Source organism: Cavia porcellus, unplaced genomic scaffold (assembly GCF_034190915.1).
Source record: "Cavia porcellus strain 051 isolate PalLab524CR breed Dunkin Hartley unplaced genomic scaffold, mCavPor4.1 scaffold_40, whole genome shotgun sequence".
Taxonomy (NCBI): Eukaryota; Metazoa; Chordata; class Mammalia; order Rodentia; family Caviidae; genus Cavia; species Cavia porcellus.
In genome coordinates, this window is record NW_026947523.1 from 2,853,507 (window position 1) to 2,871,975 (window position 18,469).

General features: G+C 54.8%; 1 protein-coding gene across 3 annotated transcripts in view; it reads right to left on the reverse strand.

Moving 5' to 3' along the window:
- Tbc1d22a (TBC1 domain family member 22A) overlaps nt 1-18,469 on the reverse strand; it is a 288,301-nt gene that overhangs the window by 94,505 nt on the left and 175,327 nt on the right. For 2 of the 3 annotated variants that reach the window (XM_003461946.5, XM_063243788.1), the window contains exon 11: nt 7,772-7,899. The exons of the other annotated variant lie outside the window; for it this stretch is intronic. In XM_003461946.5, coding sequence (XP_003461994.2) covers nt 7,772-7,899 — 128 coding nt within the window. The remainder of the gene's footprint in view (nt 1-7,771; nt 7,900-18,469) is intronic. 3 annotated transcript variants of the gene reach the window in all.

Consider the following 18,469-nt stretch of genomic DNA (forward strand, 5'->3'; position numbering starts at 1 on the left):
TGACCCACAGCAAGAAGGCACCGGAGCAGGGAGCCCTGGATGGTATCTGCACCAATGTCCCCTGCCGGGGAGCAGCTGCCCCTCAGAGACAGCAGCATGGCATGGCGCAGTGCCCTGGTCAGGAAGGCAGGTGGGTGGCATGGTGGATGGTGCTCTGGTCAGGGAGAAAAATAGGGTGGCATGACAGACAGTGCCCTGGTCAGGAGGCCACATGGGTGGCATGGTGCATGGCGCTGTGGTCAGAGAAAAATTGGGGTGGCATGCCAGATGGTACCCCAGTAGGAACAGCACGTAGGGTCACTGGTCCCATCTGTAACCACTTAATCCTTTAGTGCTTCTTACTGGACTCAGCCTTGCTGTGGAAATGAATACAAATGACCTTAAACAGACACCATACACACCCACCCAACTGACAGTGGGGCTCCCTGGGGACACTTGCCACTCTCCAGAGTCACATGAGCAGGGAGACCAGGATCCCGGTGTAGCCCTCATGGGCCACTGGGGGACCCCAGGCAGGGTAGGCCCTGCCAGGTGCCAGTACCTAACACAGGCTGCAGACACGCACGGTTATGGATTCTTAGTTTCCTTGATGCCTTCTCACGGTGAAATCAAAGAACACACTGACTTGGACGAGGAGCAGGGAGGCCAGAACGGAACCCATCCCAGAGCACAGCTTAATTTGAATCCGTGCCGTGGGCCCAGGGCCATGGGCCCAGGGAGGGCAGCTACTGCTCCGGGAGAAGCTGCCGTGCACTTGACCGTGATGTCCAAAGGCCTGCCCGGCAGCCAGGAGCTTAACATTTGGAAATTCAATGCTTGTGCAGTGACAGAAAGCCAACAGGAGGCCCAGGGCATCGTTCCCGTGTCACGAAGCCCAGTCTCTGTGGGCCCGGGAAGACAGCCACACATCCATCCACGTGGCAGCACTGCAGTCACGTGGGGAGCCGTGCGCGTTCTGGCCTCGGTCGCTTATCATTAACAAAGGTCACAGGAAATTGGACTGGCAGCCTTGAGAACACTGCCCACACCAGGGACACTCGAGGCCAAGCTCCTAAAAACAACTCTTAGGTGATTTTTCCTGCTGAACTCCTTCCAGAGCATGTAAAGATGGAGGCAGTTAGCGGGCTACACTAGCTCTCAGAAGAAGCGTCCATAAATCAAGGGCTGCGTGGACAGCAGGTGCCCTGCAGGGCCACCATGCCCATAGCACCGTACAGTGCTCCCCAGGACAGTACGGATCCCAGCAACAGCCGCCCGGGAAGGGCACTGGCAGGTCAAGGAGACAGTGGGACCACCGGACAGAGCTCTCAAATCACCCCAAGCAGAAGGCCCAGCATTCGGGGAGGAGAGAGCCCTGGTCCTGGTACTGCCAGACGCTCCTGCACTTCCGTCTGCCCAACCCTCCACAGGCGCCAGTGGCTCCAGGCCATGCTGTCCTCTGTCCTCGACTCCAAGGCCATCGAGCCTCCATGGGAGGCAGGGAGACCACGTGCAAGCCGAGTCACCTTTCCCACAGACAGTGAGTCCCGATCACCCAGGCTCTCACAGCAGCGCACCACCTTGGTGCACATGGGACTGTGTGTGTGACGACAGAAGGGCCATTGGGAGGGCCAACTCCAAGAGCCGACTGAGGTCACTTAGCCTCTGACGTCACTGCACCAACGAGGCAGGTCTATGTGCACCCTGGGCACCCTTCCCAGGGGCTGGGTCCCAGAGGAGTCATAGGCAGTGATGGCCACAGAGCTGGGGTGGCTTAGGGCTGGTGCGGGGCACCTGAGGCTCACCGGGAAGCTGCTGTGGTGTTTGCCTGTCACAGCTTTGTCCCAGAGGACTGAAGGGGATCCAGCCTTTCCCTGGGACCAGATCCAGAGCCCCTGCTTCCTCTCTGACCCACAAACCAAAGGGCCTGGGGAGGAGGCAGCTAAAGCCCGGCTGTGATCAGGTCTGCGCCCTGGCAGAGCACCCTGGGGCAGGAGATCAAGGGCTTGGGCAGAGTCCTGAGTGAAGCAAGGACCAGGCAGCCCCCGCAGGCCCCCAGGGACAGCCAAATGCAGCCTCTGAAGCGCCCACACACACGGACGGCCTGCAGACTGCTCCAAGCCTGGAGGGAAGGTGGCCTGTGCGCTGCATCAGGCCTGTGAATACTGCCCCTCACCTCCCCACTCCTGTGGGGCACCAGCACACAGTGCCTCCCGCGGGCACCCGTCGGGGCTGTTCCCACACCGGGGCGGCTGCTGAGCCGTGCTCAATGGCCACAGGCTGTCAGTGTCCTCTCCCTCGGCCCCAAGCACACCGCAGCCAGGCCACACAGGCAGCACTCAACCCCTTCCTTCCAGAGCTCGGCTCCCGTTTCATGAGTAGCCTTGGCTCATTCTTTCTCTTCTCACCTTAGCAGAAAACTTCCCAGGCTCCTCCTCCTCATGGGGCAGGGCTAGCTAGTTCCTGGGCAGCTGCAGCTGCAGGGCCCCTAGGTCTCCCTAGGATCTAGACACCCCTCGCCCCTCCACTGACCATTCACTTACACCCGCACCGAGGTCCAGGCAGGGGCAGGAGATTTCCCCCACCACACTGAGGGTGAAGCCATGGCCCTCTCTGGAGTCCCCTCTCCAGCCCTGGTTTTCTTTAACCTTCTGTCCAAAGAAGTTACAGGAAGTGCTTAAGGTCACACCACTGATCAAATGCTCATGAATTCATCATCTCAAAACTCAGCAAAAATGGGACACAGCAAGCATTTCGGTGTGACCTCAGATGGGGCCCCAGCCCGTGTCCCTCCCACTCTGCCTCCCAGGCAGGCACAGGGCTTCAGGGCTCGGTCCTCGGGGACTGAGATTTGGGCCTCAGCGGGCTCAGATTCCTCTTCGATGAACCTGGCTGAGGACAACAGCGGCTTCCGGCGGCCCGAGAGCCAGGACAGCAGCAGCCCAGATGTGGGGGGGCCCTCAGAGCTACACTTTCCATCCAGACCCCAGTCCACCACAGAGAGCCATGAACCCAATGCCAAAGCCCACGCAGGACCCCCCCCCCAGTGGGGCCGGTACACCTGTCCCTGACCACATCACCTTCATTCTAATTCTTTATGATGTCCCTGCAGCCCTGCCCTTGCCTGGGCCCTCACTCACCAAGGACCTCGGCGTCTCCCTGTGCAGGTCTCCGTCAGCTCTAAGGGACAAACAGGGATCAGGGCCCTTTCCCAAAGGCCTCATGGCCAACAGGGCCATGGCTGGGGGCCTGTACAGGGCGTCAACAGCACATCCAGACACACTTGGAGCAACACACGGTGCCAAGCAAAGCCCCAGGCCCTTCCCGATCCCACCGCACAGTGGGGCCAGGGGACCAAGGTCCTGCAGAACAGTCGGTCACCCTAGGAGGGCGCCCGTGTCCAAATCCCCTGACCCCAGTGAGACCCTGTGCCCAGGCACACACGGACACCTCAGGTGGACCGCACCTCACGTCCTCTGCCCAGGGAACCCCAGCCAGCTGCCTCCACCTTTACTCAGCAGGCAGGTGAGTGTTTCCTGGCAGCAGTCTCCCCACCCCAAGCATGAGGGCCTTCGATTTCCAGCCAGGGGTCCTTGAAAGGTTCCTGCCCTGGTATAAATTACTGTACAGTTATGGCAGTGGTCTAATGTCAGAAGGCCAAAGCGGGAGCCCCTACCACTTCCCTTCCTCCTCAGCCCTGATTGCAACTCCCCTTCCTGTCTGTGCACCAAGAAGAAAACTCCAATCAGCTCCTAGCACGTTGGCAATGCCTGCCCTAAGCGCCACCCCCGGTCAGAGGTTATATGTATATTCCATGCCCCGCGTTCCGGTCAGAGGGCCATCTACAGTCACAGACTCCTTTCTGTGTCCTTGGAATAAAGGCTATTTTTCACTTTATAGTCTCTCTTTTACCGCGCGGAAAACTCTGTCAGTCCCAAACTCCCAGGATGTTCTTTACCCACGTCTGCAAATCTGATGCTGGAGGGGGTGGGGTGCCCAATTCTCAGGGCAGCCGCTGCTTCCTGGGAAAGTGGCAGCGGCTGACCCCTCACAGTGGCTGCAGTCAGAGACTGAAGGTCAGGGTGGGGCCCACAGCAGGTCCCCCACACAGCCGGCCAACTATCCTGGTGCCAGAGGCTGGCACAGCAGACCCTCCTTGAGGGACCAGCAAACATCCATGAATCCAGCCATAAGAAACACTACAGAGCTGCCTGCTAACAGTGGGTGAAGGTTTAAACTACTAAAGAACTCTTTACTCTCTCCTTAGAAAATGTCGTTACCATTAAGTTTAACTCCAGAATTAACTAAGCATTCTTGTCTACTTTGAAGCCAGCAAAAAGAAATTTATTCCGACTGGTCACCCACTATCGATTACAAGGTGTCACGCTATACCTTGGAGTGACACTGCTGGAGAGAACTGAATGTCTGGGAAATAAGCCCGTCACCTTCCGACCTATCAGCTCCAAGGGAAGTCCAGGCTGATTAGACTCCAGGTGACCGAGGGGGACACAGACGGATGCCCGCTACTTCACTACCCTTCCAGGAGAATCCAAATGCCTGTTCCCGGGCAGCTGCAGTTATGATCTCTCACCAGATAACTTTCCGAAACAAAGCTGGCATCTGGTACCAACTTAAAAACCAGAGACTGCTGCCGTTTGGATCTGCAGTGTCCCCTGGAGCCCAGGTGCTGAAACCCCGATCTTCAAGGCTACCAGGAGCAGTGAAAACTGTAAGGCCTTTGGGACATCTCAGGGGTGGGGACAGTGGGGCCCCGGCTCCCTCCTCTTCCTCTCTCTGCCACGTCCTGGCTGAGACACAGGGGTTTTGCCACATCAGGCCCTCCCACGTGCTGTGCCGCCTCACCACAGTCTCCCCAAAGCTTTGGGCCACCCAAGCCTCAACAGAACCTCCCAAATAACCCTTTCCACTCTAAGCTGACTACCTCAGGTGTTTGTTACAGCAGCGGAAATCTAACAAACAGACTCAAATGTGCAAATCACTCACTGTGCTGAACACCACAGGTGACCTTGGAAAATGCTGGAGCAACCCCGTGCTGGGGTATACCAGGGAAGGGCCCCGGCTCGCAGGCTGCAGGCTCACTGAGTGCTCCAGTGCTTGGATGACCCAAGAACACAGCAGCTCTCCAACAGAGCCTCTGCCCTGCAGTCCAGGTGGCCACCACCACAGCCCACTCCATGACTGTCCTCCCTCCAGTGGGTCCTCCCAGGGAAGAGACAGTGGCCCAGGCCTGCACATGGGGGCTGGGGTCACAGAGAGGGCAGTGGAGACTGAGCCAAGTGTACCCACAGAGCCCTCGCCAGGCCACCTTAGCCAACAGAGCTTGCCTCCCACACCAACGGCAATGCCCCTCTCTCCCAGGTCAGACCCTCACCTCAGATCCAACGGCAAGCACAGCTCGGACCACCCAGCACAAGCACAGCAGGCGCACCTGCTCGAGCCCAAGCACCACTGCACCCTGTTCCTGCCGACCTCACACACGCTCTTATCCATTTCCTCAGCAGCTAATTAAGACCAAGACTTAGAGAACCAGCTAGAAGCAGGAGGGTGCAGACAGCGGGGGGATGAACACAACAGGAGAGCCTGCTGCCCTGGAGAAGGGACAGACACAGAACTACAGTCGAGCCCAGCCACAAAGGGCGCGAGCCCAAGCCTCCCTCTGTGTGTGGGAACCAGGCTGCAGGGCTCGGGTGAAGCTGGCACCCATGCTCCATGGAGTCCCTGGCGGTGGCTTCACCGCCCCGGCTCTCCTGCGAGCTGGGGTCACTGGCCTAGTGGAGGCCCACTGCACCAGCACCAGCTCCTGTGCAGACCCCACAAAGCTGTCTCCCTGTGCTCCCTTGAGCTGTGACAACACACCCCACTCATCTGTCTACTCTGGGCATGGGACAGGGTAACAGCCTTCTGCAGACACATGTCCACGAGGATTTCAAGCTGTTCCGGAAGGGGTTAAGGAGTTACTGAAACCTGTAATGGCCGAACTAATAATAAACTAACTAATAATAAACATCCCGGTTTAGGGGAGAGTAACTGCCCGATTGCTACCCTAAGATTACTATGTGTTTTCATTGCCAAAAGATGCAATACAATTTCACAGCTACTTGGCCCTGCAAAACAGAAATACCCCCAAATTTTAAGATACGAAAAGGTTGATGGCCAGGGTACTGTCCATTCAAGAATGAGGTCATGGACAAATGAGTCACTTCATGACCAAATTTAATTTCAGGGAAATTAACTCAATAAAGAGGCCATAACTGTCCTCCGAGTTTTAATCCCTATGAAGAATTTCAGGGAAGTGGCACAGCCCACGGGTGAGCTGATTAGTCTCCCAGCTCCTCCAGGTGCAGATGCCCAACACCTACCTTACTCATAACGGGCCAGTATCACAAGGAACTCTGTTTAACGAGGGGCCTGGGTCTTGAATAGCCTCACCAATCACAGACACGGAAAGTGTTCTCAATTGACAGGATATTGGGTTTTGTTTCCTGTAATCCTACAGCCAGCAGATCAAGGCTGCGAGGCTGACGGCCACGTTCACCAAACAGCCCCAGGTGAGACTCAATGCCCTGGCTGATGTTACGGGGCAGGGGGTCGGCAGCTGCCGAGTACCGCTAAGGCAAAGCCCACTGAGCAGGAATCGTTGTGAGCAGCATCTGACGGACACAAGTTGCAGGACGTCCACACACGAGACTCAGGGCCAGAAACACCCACAGCCACTGTGGGCACGAGGCCAGCAGAACTGTCCTGTGAGATGACCTCCTGGAAACAGGCTCAGAATAAAGGCCTGCAGCATGGCAGCCCAGTAGCACCCTGTCCTGCAGGAGGTGTGCACCATGCAGACCACTGCCCCTCAGAGAAGGGCGGACCGAGAGGACAGCAGAGGCTCTGGCTGCTCTGGCGACTCCCGCCTCTCACCACCATCTTCACAGCTCTCCCTGCGCACAGCCCCACGCGGGAGCATGGCCCAGGACCTGGGACTTACACTGCCTCACACAAGGACTGGAGCTCAGAGCTCCCATCAATCGGCCTGGCTCCCAGCACCCACCTCCTCAGGGAGCACCCTTTGCAAAACCCACATCCCGCACTGGACCGTGCTCCTCCAGGGCAGGAAACAGCACTTCCTCCTGCAGCACTGCAGAGGTCAGGCTTCTACCTCCCACTGCGGTGCCCGCTGTCGGTAGGTGAGAGCGAAGGCTGCCACCTAAAGCCCGCAGCATGAGCACAGCTTCTGCGGAAATCTTGAACAATACAAAAAGGTGCGAGAACAAGCAACACTCAGGGAACAAGGGCGGTTGTTCCAGAAAACTCAATCTCCTCAAGAAATGAATTTCATCAAAACTAGTGGGAAGCAGAAAATTTCGTATCGCGCTGACTCCATCTGCAGTCTCTTAGATCGTCGTTGTAACTGGAAACACAGACAGCGTGTGGGCCCTGAGTGCAAAGCGGAGGCAGCAGGAGCCCAGCCCTGTGGAGCATTACTCACCCCACTCCTAGGACCAGGCCCCAAATGCAAACTGCTAGCGAGCCATGGGGACACGGTCACCACGCCACAGGGTGAAATCCAGAAGCAAGGAGAACAGCATAGAGCCCTCCTCCCTGACCTACACACGGCAGGTGACAAGGAGACCAGACACAGACTTGCAAAGGGCCATGTCTGAGCTGAGGGCACGCTTTGAAGGTGAGATCGGATGCAGCACAGTGCAGAGCAGACCACAGCAGAGAGGACGGGAGGGCCTGCCCCCAGGCAGGGGCTCCCCCGGGCCGGGGCGCTCACCTGGTAGGTGTCCCACAGGCGGACGGTGCAGCGCAGCGGCAGCTCCCGCATCAGCAGGTTGTTCATCCAGCGGAAGGCGAACTGCAGGTAGCGCACCTCGTGCTGGTTCAGGTGCTGGTGGACGGGCTCTGCATGGAGCAAACACAGCCGCAGGCGTCAGGGAGCCTCGAGAGGCCCGGGACACATAGTCACTGGTCCCTCAGGCCCTGTGCCCCCCTCAGAATCCCACCTATCACTGGCATGGCCAGAGCGCAACCCTGGGGCCAGATAACCAATGCACTTCGTAAAGGCCCTTCGGCTCCTTCTCGGTGAAGGGGATGAGCGATGGGGGAGACGAGGATCCTGACAGGCGAGCTCTGGGCTAGGGCTCTCCGCACCTGCAGACCGCTGGGCCTGGCAGAGCAGACATCAGCGACATCGCTCCCGGAAGCAGGAGCCCACATCGGAGCAAGGTCTGTCTTCCCATCAGCTGCTACAGGCAGCAACGCCTAAGGTCCCTAGCCCCGCCTCAGCCTCCGCTGCTGAGCCACGGACACGCGCCTTCCAGGGGCCATGGGCTCTGCTGGCCAGGTGACCACACTCTGGTTCCCAGCACTCTGCCTCTGCAGGGCCAGGAAGGATGATGCTGCCTCCTTAAAACAAGCCAGGAGGGCTCAGTTGCCCAGACTACCAATCCGGAGGTGGTTTTCAAATCAGGGCCCACCTGGGGCTGCCAGGAGTCCTCTCCGAACACCTCTTCCCTGCACAGCATCCCTTCCCTCCACACCCCCTGTGAATGGACCCTGAGAAGACTTCAAACCCCTCCCCCCATGCTCCCAAACACAGCACCGGAAATGCTGCTGCTCACTGCTGGGCTTTATGCAGATCTCTGGCACCTTACAGAATCTCAGAAGTGAACCTTCCTACCCCCGAGGGACGGGACTGGGAGGCACCCTTTCAGACGCCACGGCCTTGTGCAGGATGTGGGGGGCCTCAGGGCTCCAGGGCTGAGGTGGCTGGAAGGAGACCTGCCCATGAGATAGCAAGCCCTGCCAGACTGGCCCCAGAAAGCAGGGCAGCCACTGAGTTCCAGCACTGTGTGCCCCCTGCCCACCTTCTCCTCTAACCCATATTGAATGCAGCTGACCTGAGCGTGCTGGGGTGAGATCCCTGCAGGCTGTGCCCCTGGGGTTCATGCGCTGAAGCTCAGGCCACTTCCCACAGAGGAGCTACTCTAGTTCTCCCCGACCTTGCCTGGTCCTCAACACAGGGCTTTGGTGACAGGACAAGCCTGGCCTCAGCTGGCCTTCCTGCCACCTGTCCTCAATGTGATCCCCATGTCTTTAGGGGCTCCCACCGTGATGCAGGTGTTGTGCCTTGAGCCTCAAGAAGGGCATCCTAAAGGAGCCCCTTACCAGCATGCATTAGGAGAACAGAGATGAACCCAGGAGGGTGTGGAGTGGTCACCTGTCACATGGGGCACCAGTTAACGCCAAGGAGGTGCAGCAATGCAAGATCAGTGCACAGTAGACGGTGGACAACTGTAGACAGGGCTCCCGAGAACACCGAAGGCGCTCTCTGACCTCCCACGGCAGGCAGTATGGGAGCAAGGCTCAGGGGAGCCCATCTGGGAAGCCATCTAGGAGGCTCCCTGCATTGGGCAGCCGGGGACTCACACCTGCTGCCCCGCCACCATGTGGTGCCTCTGCAGAAGCAAACTCAGAGACCAGCAGCCCGACCCAGCAGAGTAAGGCCACATCCATGTGCCGAGCCCAGAAGGGTGCCCCGCCCACACAGCTGCCCAGCTGTGCCCGCAGCTGCCTGATGTTCAGTGCTTGCCGACAGCAGTCTGTCCTGGTTGCTTTATCAGGATGTCTGCTACACACCCTGCCCACATGATGGTGACTTCCACGCAGGCAGAGGGGAAGGACACTTGCCTAACATGTTCGAGGCCCTGGGTTTGATCCCCATGCAGAAAGAAAAGAGAAAGTGAGAGAGAATGTGAGAGTGGGAATGGATGTAAGAATTATTTCTGGCCTAAAATCATCTGCAGCTACAAAACGAAGCTGATGGCTAGTCCCGGGGCCCTGAGGTAGCCACTCGTCAGGCCCGGCCCTGCCTAGTTCCCAGGGACACCGATGGCACCCCGGCTGCAACACAGCACACCAGCAGTCTAGAAAATGACTGACTTCACTAAGGAGGTTGTTTAACACAGGAAAAAGAGGACTGGGCTGTCATGATCATGCAGCTGGCTGCTCCCGTGCAGGAAGGGCAGCCCCAGATGATGGGGACAACTGCAGAGAAGCAGCCAGGGCTGCACGCAGCGAGGGGGGTGGGCGATGTGCGCTGCCCAGAAAGTGCAACCCAGCAGGTGGCTCTGGTCCCAGCCGCCAGGCCCAGCCTGGGCTCTGCCTGGACATCTGGCCACCAGGCATCCCAAGCTGGCAGTGCAGCTCCCAGGCTCCCCATGGCCCTTCCTGTCACAGTGCCACCTCATCGTCCCTGGGCAGCCACTCCCCTGACCTGACCGTCACCCCCTGACACAATAGGACCTTGTCTCGACAGCAGGCAGATAAGCACGTTTAACTACCCAGACTTGGTGAGGATCCTGCACTTCACTAATGTAGGTTCAAGTAGGAGTGCACCAGGGTACAGAGCCCTGCGTGTCACCTTCGAGACACACGTGCATGCCCACCCCATGATCTGCAGTGGGATATTGGGCCCCACTGGCAGGGTGGGGCCACTGACCAAGCCCAGCCTGGCTCTGCTCAGGGCACACGCTTGTGAGACACCATGACCAGGTCTTCCTCTAGAGACAGAGACTCAGGCCTGGGATTCAGCTCTGCAGCACAGCGCCTGCTTGACAAGTGCAAGGTCCTGAGCTCGATTCCCAGAACCATAAATAAATAAATAAAAATTTAAAAATAAAGATAGAAACTCCCCTGAGGACAGGACCTGGTCCCAGGGAACCTGGGAATGGGCGGTGCCTGCTCCACGGGGAGCACAGACAGCTTTGCTAAATGAGCAATCTTAGAGGGGTTTTTCGGGTTTTGGTTCATTTTGTGTTTGTTTCCTTTTTGGTTTTTCTGAGACAGGGTCTTGCCATGGAGCTCAGGCTGGCATTGAATTCACAGTGATCCTCCTGCCTCAGCCTCCCGAGTGTTAAATGAGTAGTCTGATACCAGGGCCTAGATGCTGCTGCGACACAAAAGCTGGAGAGTTGAGGTCCCCAGCCCTCCCTGCAGCACCAGTAGCCTATGGCAGAGGAGGTCAGCACCTGGAACTGGAAAACAAACAGCTCCACTGCGTGCCCAGGAGGCAGCCGGCAGCATCCTGGGGCAAACTGGCCAGAAATAGCTCTGGAAAATTAAACCCAGGTTTCTGGACAAGCTACCACTGAAGTAACCTAATAAAACAAAATAAAACGTCATCCGTTCTGCTTTGCTTTCAGATCCAGAAGCAGCAGCTACAGAAACAGAGAGCCCTGGCCCTCCTCGATGATGCACACACTCCGGCCACAGCAGGGTGACCCGCTGACCTGTACCAAGCTCCTGGGTGGGGGCTGCACCCCCTGCCCTGGCCCTGGGCTCCTCTGCCTCAGCTGTAAGGCAGCCTGTCCAAAGGTGCACAGGACAGGACCCAGGCTCCCCCTCCATGACCTCCAAACACCACACCCTTGCGTCTCTGGACACTGTCGTCCCCCTCTGCAGAGCACTGTGTGCTGCATTTCCAAGAGTGACCAGAAAGCCTGGCCTGGCACAACCCCAAGGACCAGGCTGCTGACAGTGGGGATCCGCCAGGGTCCTCCACAGGCCAGGCTTCCCCCGGGAAGAGGAACCTGCTCCTGCATCCGGGAGCTCAGAAACCTTGAGGACAGGCAGGAAGGTTAGGCCAGCCTCAAGCCTGCAGTTGTCTGTCACCAGGATGGCTGGGAAGAGCATCCTGAGCTTGTGGCCTTTTCTTCTGCCAACCTGAGGCCTTGAACTCCCAAAGGAGCTAAGAACACCCGTATCAGGCACGCTGCTGGGGGCCCCAAATCCCGGCCAGGCTCAGCGGGCTGGATGCAGGCCACAGAACTCCTGTCCTGGCGCTAACCGGAACGCACTCCTGCTCCCCAGGAAGGGGCCCGTTTTTCACTGGTCCAAGGCCTCCCTGGAGTGGGTAATGAAGAGTGATACACTGGCCCTGCCACCAGCTCTCCAGCCGCCCTCTAATGTGCATAATGGATTTCTGGCAGGGCTGCCTCCTGTTTTGAACATGGTGAAAAATGGATGCTAAACTCTAGGCATGACTTTCAATTTATATACATCAGAGCCGCGAATGTATGTGCTGAAAAGATTCATTTTTCCTGTTTTATAAGTAATTGTGAGCAGATGCTCTTTCACTGATAAAGATAATTTGGCAGCAGTAATTCTGAGGCTGCAATCTCCACCTCACTAGAAACAGGGTGTGCACATAATGATGAGCAGGCACGTGCAATTATTGTCATCTTTCAGCTGAAAAGGCTTCTTTCCCAGAAGCCCCTGTGGCAGGCCTGGCCAGGGACACCAGGACAGGCTGGTCCTGCAAGAAGCAGGAGAGGACCCCTCAGGGCCGGCTGAGCACTTTCCGGGGCGGACTGCACCCACAGAAACTCCTGCCCTGGATGAGAAGTGAGGGTCATGTATGCAAACATGGGGCCCAGGATTTACACTAAACAGGAAAACCCTGTACCCATTCACTTGCTACAGACCTGCTCCGCCAGCCCAGACACTACCCAGACGCATGTGCCAAAGCCAGGGGCGAGCACTCAGGCTGTGACACCTGGCACACAGCTGGCGTCGAGCCCAGTGCCGAGCCAGCACAGGAATGCATCGCACCTGCGCTGGGCTGGGCTGGGCTGGGCACGCAGATTCTCGATGTGGGGCAAGACCTCAGTGCTCTCACCGGGGAGGAAGACGAAAATCAACGAAGCAAGAGAATACAGGGCAGCTGGGCAGCATCAGCCCTGGCTGCTAGGTTTGTTGTGCGCCAGCAGTAAACAGCCGGGCAGTCAGGTCCCAGGCAGACCAGGCCCAGTGGGTCTAGTGCAGTGCGCTTCAGCTACAGCGAGATGGGGCAGGGCAAGGCCGAGGTGTCAGCCCCCACAGAGTCCCAATGAGACCCGGCAGCAGGACCTGCCGCGGGAGCTCCTCGGCAGCCCTCCCTCCACCCAGGGCTGAGCATCAGAGACCCAGAGGCCGTGGGCAGCGGGGGGGGGGGGGGGACCTTCACAGGGGCTCAAGGCCAGGCCAAGAATCAGGGAGGGCCCTGGAGCCCAGTTCAGAAATCCACGTCCTGCCAAATGGCCAGGCGAGCAACCTGAGCACACTGAGGTGCCCTTTAGGACTCAGCCAATCCATGGAGGACTCTGCAGGGATGGCAGGACCTCCAGCTGAGCTAGTCCGAGCACCTACGGTCCAGGGCTACCAGCCCAGGCCAGGCTGGCCAAGCAAGGGTGCGCTCAAGGGCTGTGGGAGAGTCTGGCAAGGCCCCAAGGACAAGAAGGCACCAGCACCCTGACAGTGACCTGGCCCAGGAGAACCAGCCGCCACAGCGCACTCCAGAGCGGTGCATCTCCTCAGCCACTGCACTACTCTGCACAATGTGCCCGGGCAGGAAGCCTTTCCTCGCCGCGGCAGGTCAGTAACCATGGCAGCACCTCTTCAGAAAAGAAGTTTCCCCTTGGAAACTACTGTAACTCAATAGAAAGTGAGATTTAGTTAGAGAAACTGAACAGCATTTCAGGACCTTGCTGATAGTGCAGAGAAATCTCAGCTCCTAGCCTCTAACCCTAGGCCAAGATCCCATGCATCTCATCCCATCCCTGCCCAGGAGGGAAACTGAGACCCAGCAAAGCCACTGCTTAGAAGCGCCTCTGTGACCTCATGCATTGAAGACAGTACACTGGTCATGAGGCCAGGGCTACTGCCCACTCTTTCAAAGTAGCTCCTGGTGTAATAATCTGATGGCCTGTATTCCCCTCTGGGCAGGGAGACCAAGTCGTTGCCCAGTCCCTTGTCTTCATTATGTCCAGGAGTCAGCTCTCGGCTGGCCCAGGTACTCCAAGGACCCCAGAAAAGCCAAGCATGGCCCCACAGTGGCCCTGGGGTGTACCTGTGTCCTTTATGGTAAGACTGTAACCATGCATTGCAGTGCTCTGTGAGTCCTGTGAGCTGTTTCAAGGAATTCTCAGCCCCAGGGCTCACGGGAAGCACAATGCCCCTACAGGCCACAGGGCGCTCCAGATGACAGGTGACAGGACTGCGCTGTGAGGTGCAAAGCTGGGCTCACACACGTCACTCTCACCACCATTCTGTGGCCTGGGGTCAAGATCCCAACAGACACCAGGGTAGCTTCTCTACTGCAATTTCAACCCAGAGCCCGGGCCGCAGGCCTGCATCTGTGTGAATGCTCCACGCAGAGTGGCAGCGAGGAGGGCCCACGAGGCAGGGCCACTGCTCAGGTAGGCATCATGTTAGCTACTGCAGGGGGACAGGGACACTGCCACCAGCTCTGGGAACCTCAGTTCTTGGGAGCTCAGGAAAAACGATGTCTCCTGGCAGGCCTGAGCGAGGGTGTTTATCCAACACCTCAGCACCACAATCTTCCCATCTCCAGAGGGTATTAAGTTACACTTTTTTGACACTAACATAATCTGAACTATAAGTTCTTCAAGAGATACACGGAATTGGAGCAGCGAGGTATTAAATCATTCTCATTTCTCAGACGTGCTCAGGAGCTTCTCAACAGGCCCCTCCAGGACAGGCTTAGAGAGGGTGCGGACAGCCAGACTGCTTCCAAGGTGCCCGCAGCTCGGAGACACTGGCCGCGTGCCCGCTCTGTGACAAGGACACAGGGCTGCAGACCCTGCAGGGCAGAGCGACCCCGGGAAGGCATGGTGTGGACCGCAGGTGAGGTGCAGGGGACCTGCAGGGGCATCCTTCTCGGCTCTGTCTCACTGACCCCAAAGAAGACGAAACTGTGATGACCATGAAGAGATAGACGTCAGCATTTGACGAGCAGAACTGTAATTCTGACAACTCAATTTATTCATCAAACTTTTCTTTAAAGTTCCACAGTTTTAGTGTCATTCTAAAAAATATTCAGCACCTAACTCAAGCTCGTGAGATATTTTTTGGTTTTATAATAGAAATGTTGTAACTTTTGGTGTTTAACTCATTATAATAACGTTAAGTCTCTGATTCATTTTATGGTAATTTTGTAACCTGGTGCAAGATACAAATTAAATTCCTTTGTGTGTGTGTGTTGCAGTTTGTGTGTGGATGCCCCCCAAAGCCTCATGCAGTCACGGAGGCAGCTTCTAGACTGTGTGACTGATTCACCGCCCAGAACTGGGATTGTGGGTGTGAGCACCACACCAACCCTCTGGTGGGTGTGGCCTACGTACAACACAAGGGACAGGAAGTGTTCTCTTGCTCTCGTCTCCTTTTTGCTTGTGTTGGTTTCACTGTCTTCTGCTGCCACAACTGTTTCCCCTGTGCCACGCCACTCTGCCTTGGAGCCAGCCAAGTATGGACCGAAACGTCCACGAACCAGGAACTAAACAAACCTTTCTTCCTTTAACTTCAGCTGTGAGGCATTTTGTGCCAGCAACCAGAAAAAAGTAACTAACACACTTGCCACACAAGTATCCACTGGTAACTGCATTATTTGTTTAAAATATATGCATGCTTTGGCCGCTGGTTTTCTTGGTGCCTTTTGGAAATCAATTGCCACTCTGTTTCTGAACTCCCCTGTCCCTCTGACTCCTCTATTTCAATGCCACTAATACATCCTGAAGTCTCACAATCAGGTGAAGGTGTTCTTAAGTGTTGCTGGGCTTTTCAGAATTGTTTAGCTATTCTAGGGGCTTTAGCACTGCGTGTGAACTTTAAAGTCAACTTGTCAACTCCTACCAAAAAGCATCCTGGATCTTAACTGGATTGGGTGAATTGATAGCGGATAATCTCCTGTTTTCTCATCCGTGGACACGGCTGGGTCACCTCTGACTTCGCTCAGCACTGTTTCTGGCTCGCAGAGTACAGGCCTATTACACTGTTTGCCACATTTTCCCTGATTACCTGATATTTTTACGTTACTAAGCATGGGCTTGCTCATTTCATCTCAACAGACTGCTCACTGCTAACAAATGAAAATAATTCATGTTTGTATCTTGACCTTGTGTCCTGAAACCTTGTTCAACTCGTTAGTTCCAGTTACCTTTTTTGTAGACTCCACCCTATTTTCAAAAAAGATAGCTGGTATCACCTTCAAATGAGACAGTTTTTCCTTCCTGTTCAGCCAGGACACCCTTTATGCTTGTACAGAAGTTTGGTTTGTTTTTACCAGAATCTCCAATGCGTCTGAACAGAGTTATGAGCAGTAACGTTTTGCTCTATTCCTGATGTGACAGGAGATACTGTGGTGTTATTTTATTTCATGTTGTCTCAGGATTTTGTAGACACCCTCTATCAAATTTAGGAGGTTCCTTTCTATCCCAGTTTACTGAGAACTTTTTGAAAAGTGCTTTTCTGCATAGATTGAGATGATTTTATGGGTTTGTTCTTTTTTAATATGTTAACATAATGAACTACATAGATTGCTTTTTCAACAGTTAAATCAACCTCACATTCTGAGATAAACCACATGTCACAATGATGTATTGTTCTTTTTAAAATGGTTGCATTTGATTTGCTAAAACTCCTGCTCAGGATCTTGACACCCACGTGCATGGAGGACACTGGCCTGTGGGTCTCCTTCTTTTAATGCTTTTGAATTGAGTAACAGGAAAATCCTGGCTTCGTGCAATGAACTGAGAAGCCTGTCCTCCTGTTTATTATTGTAAGAGTTCATGTAGAATTAGTGTTTTTTTCTTTACATTTAACAAAGCTAAGTTCATTTGATAGTGAAGCCACCTGTGCCTACAGTGTTCTCTGCAGGAAGATTTTAAAGAACTCGTTTTTTTTTTTTTAATAAATAAGAGAAAAGACAAATTATCTCTCTGTCCCTTCTTAGGGTAGTGGTAGTAGTTTATGTCTTGTGAGAAACAGCCCTGTTATAAAGGTGTCAGCGCTGCGATGACAGTCCCCCTTCTGGCCTCTCTCAGACCCCTCCTCCTCCCCCTCCCTCCCTGCTTCCCTCTTTCCTTCCTTCCTTCGTTCCTTCCTTCCAGTACTGGGGACAAGCCCAGGGCCTTCACACTGCGCTACATCCCCAGCCCTGTTTATTTTAAGATAGGATCTTGCTAGGTTGCCCAGGCAGGCTCAGACATGCGATCCTCCTGCCTCAGCCTCTCACAGAGTTAGGATACTGGTTGGTGTCTTTCCTCTTTTTCTTCTTAATGAATCTAACTACAGATTTGTCTGCTTCAGTGACTTTTTGAAAAGACAAATTTCTGTTTCTGCAGAAGTTGACATCACCAACTTGACAACTGGGTTTTTTCAGATTCAGGTAATAAGCACTACGTGTTTCCTCTACGTGTAGCTTAATTTGCATCCCCAAATTCTGAAATGTCACGTTTTCTTGTCACTCTCCTCAGAACAGTTTCTAAGTTCCATTTGCTTTCTTCTATGGTCAGTGGTCTACTTACAAGTGTGGTAATCATATAGAAGTTGGAATTTCCCAAATTTAACCCTCCGGCGCTCAAAGAACACCTCACATTTCTTGAATCTTGTAGGGTTTATGGATACTTTCCTACAGTCTCCAGGAATGGTCTATCTTGGCGTTATAGTCAGGGGTTGTGAGGAGAACAATTAGAATCAGGACACAGAATTTATAATATTATTTTATGATGGTCACCCAGAATTAACACAAGAAAGTTCAGGAAATCTGTCCAAAACACTGTAATATTCAACAACAGTCTGGATCCCACAGCAATGCCCTGCATGAGTCCAGATGAAAACCTAGAGCCCATGACAATGCCTCCCACAAGTCCAACTGGAAATCTAGAGCCCACAAGGACTCACACCAGTGTGTTTTACAGATCCAGGCATCTGGGAAGGCCCAAAGGTCAGTGGTAGAAGCTTCAAAGTCTATGCCAGCGGGTGAAGGAGCTGTGCTGGTAGGCTAAGGGTTCTACACTGCAGCCAAGAAGTCACGCTCAAAGACAGGACTGCCCTGAAAAGCACCACAGCCATCCTCAGCAACAACGAGGTCTCGGGCTCCTCCGATGACAATGGTCGAACCCACACTGGGGAAGCCAGTCATGACGAGCTCCTCTGGGAGAACCAACAGCACGAAACAGCAACACTTAGAGAAGCCACAACGCCTCACTTCTCCTTCTCCACGTCTCTATTTACACCGGCAACGTTCCTCAGGTGAAACATCTACACTCAGCACCATGCTGATTTAATTCAACTGGCATTAAGTTGACCACCAGTTTTTAATCCATAATACTTGGTAAATGTTCCACGTGTAATTAAGAAGAGTATGCATTCTTAGAATTTTCTATCAAACAAACTGAGGCAAATCTGATGGTACAAGCTTTCCATATCTTTCCTGATTTTTTGTATACGCGTTCACTTGTGCACTTATTGCAAAGGGTCTGACGTTTCCAACTCTAACGGTCTAGCTGGCCTTTTCTGTTGCAGTTCAGATTTTGCTGTGTATTTTGACTCTCTATTATGCCATGCATTAGCATTCAGGGGTGCTATTTTCTTCTGATTAGTTCATGCCTTTATCAAGCTGAATAACCTTTTA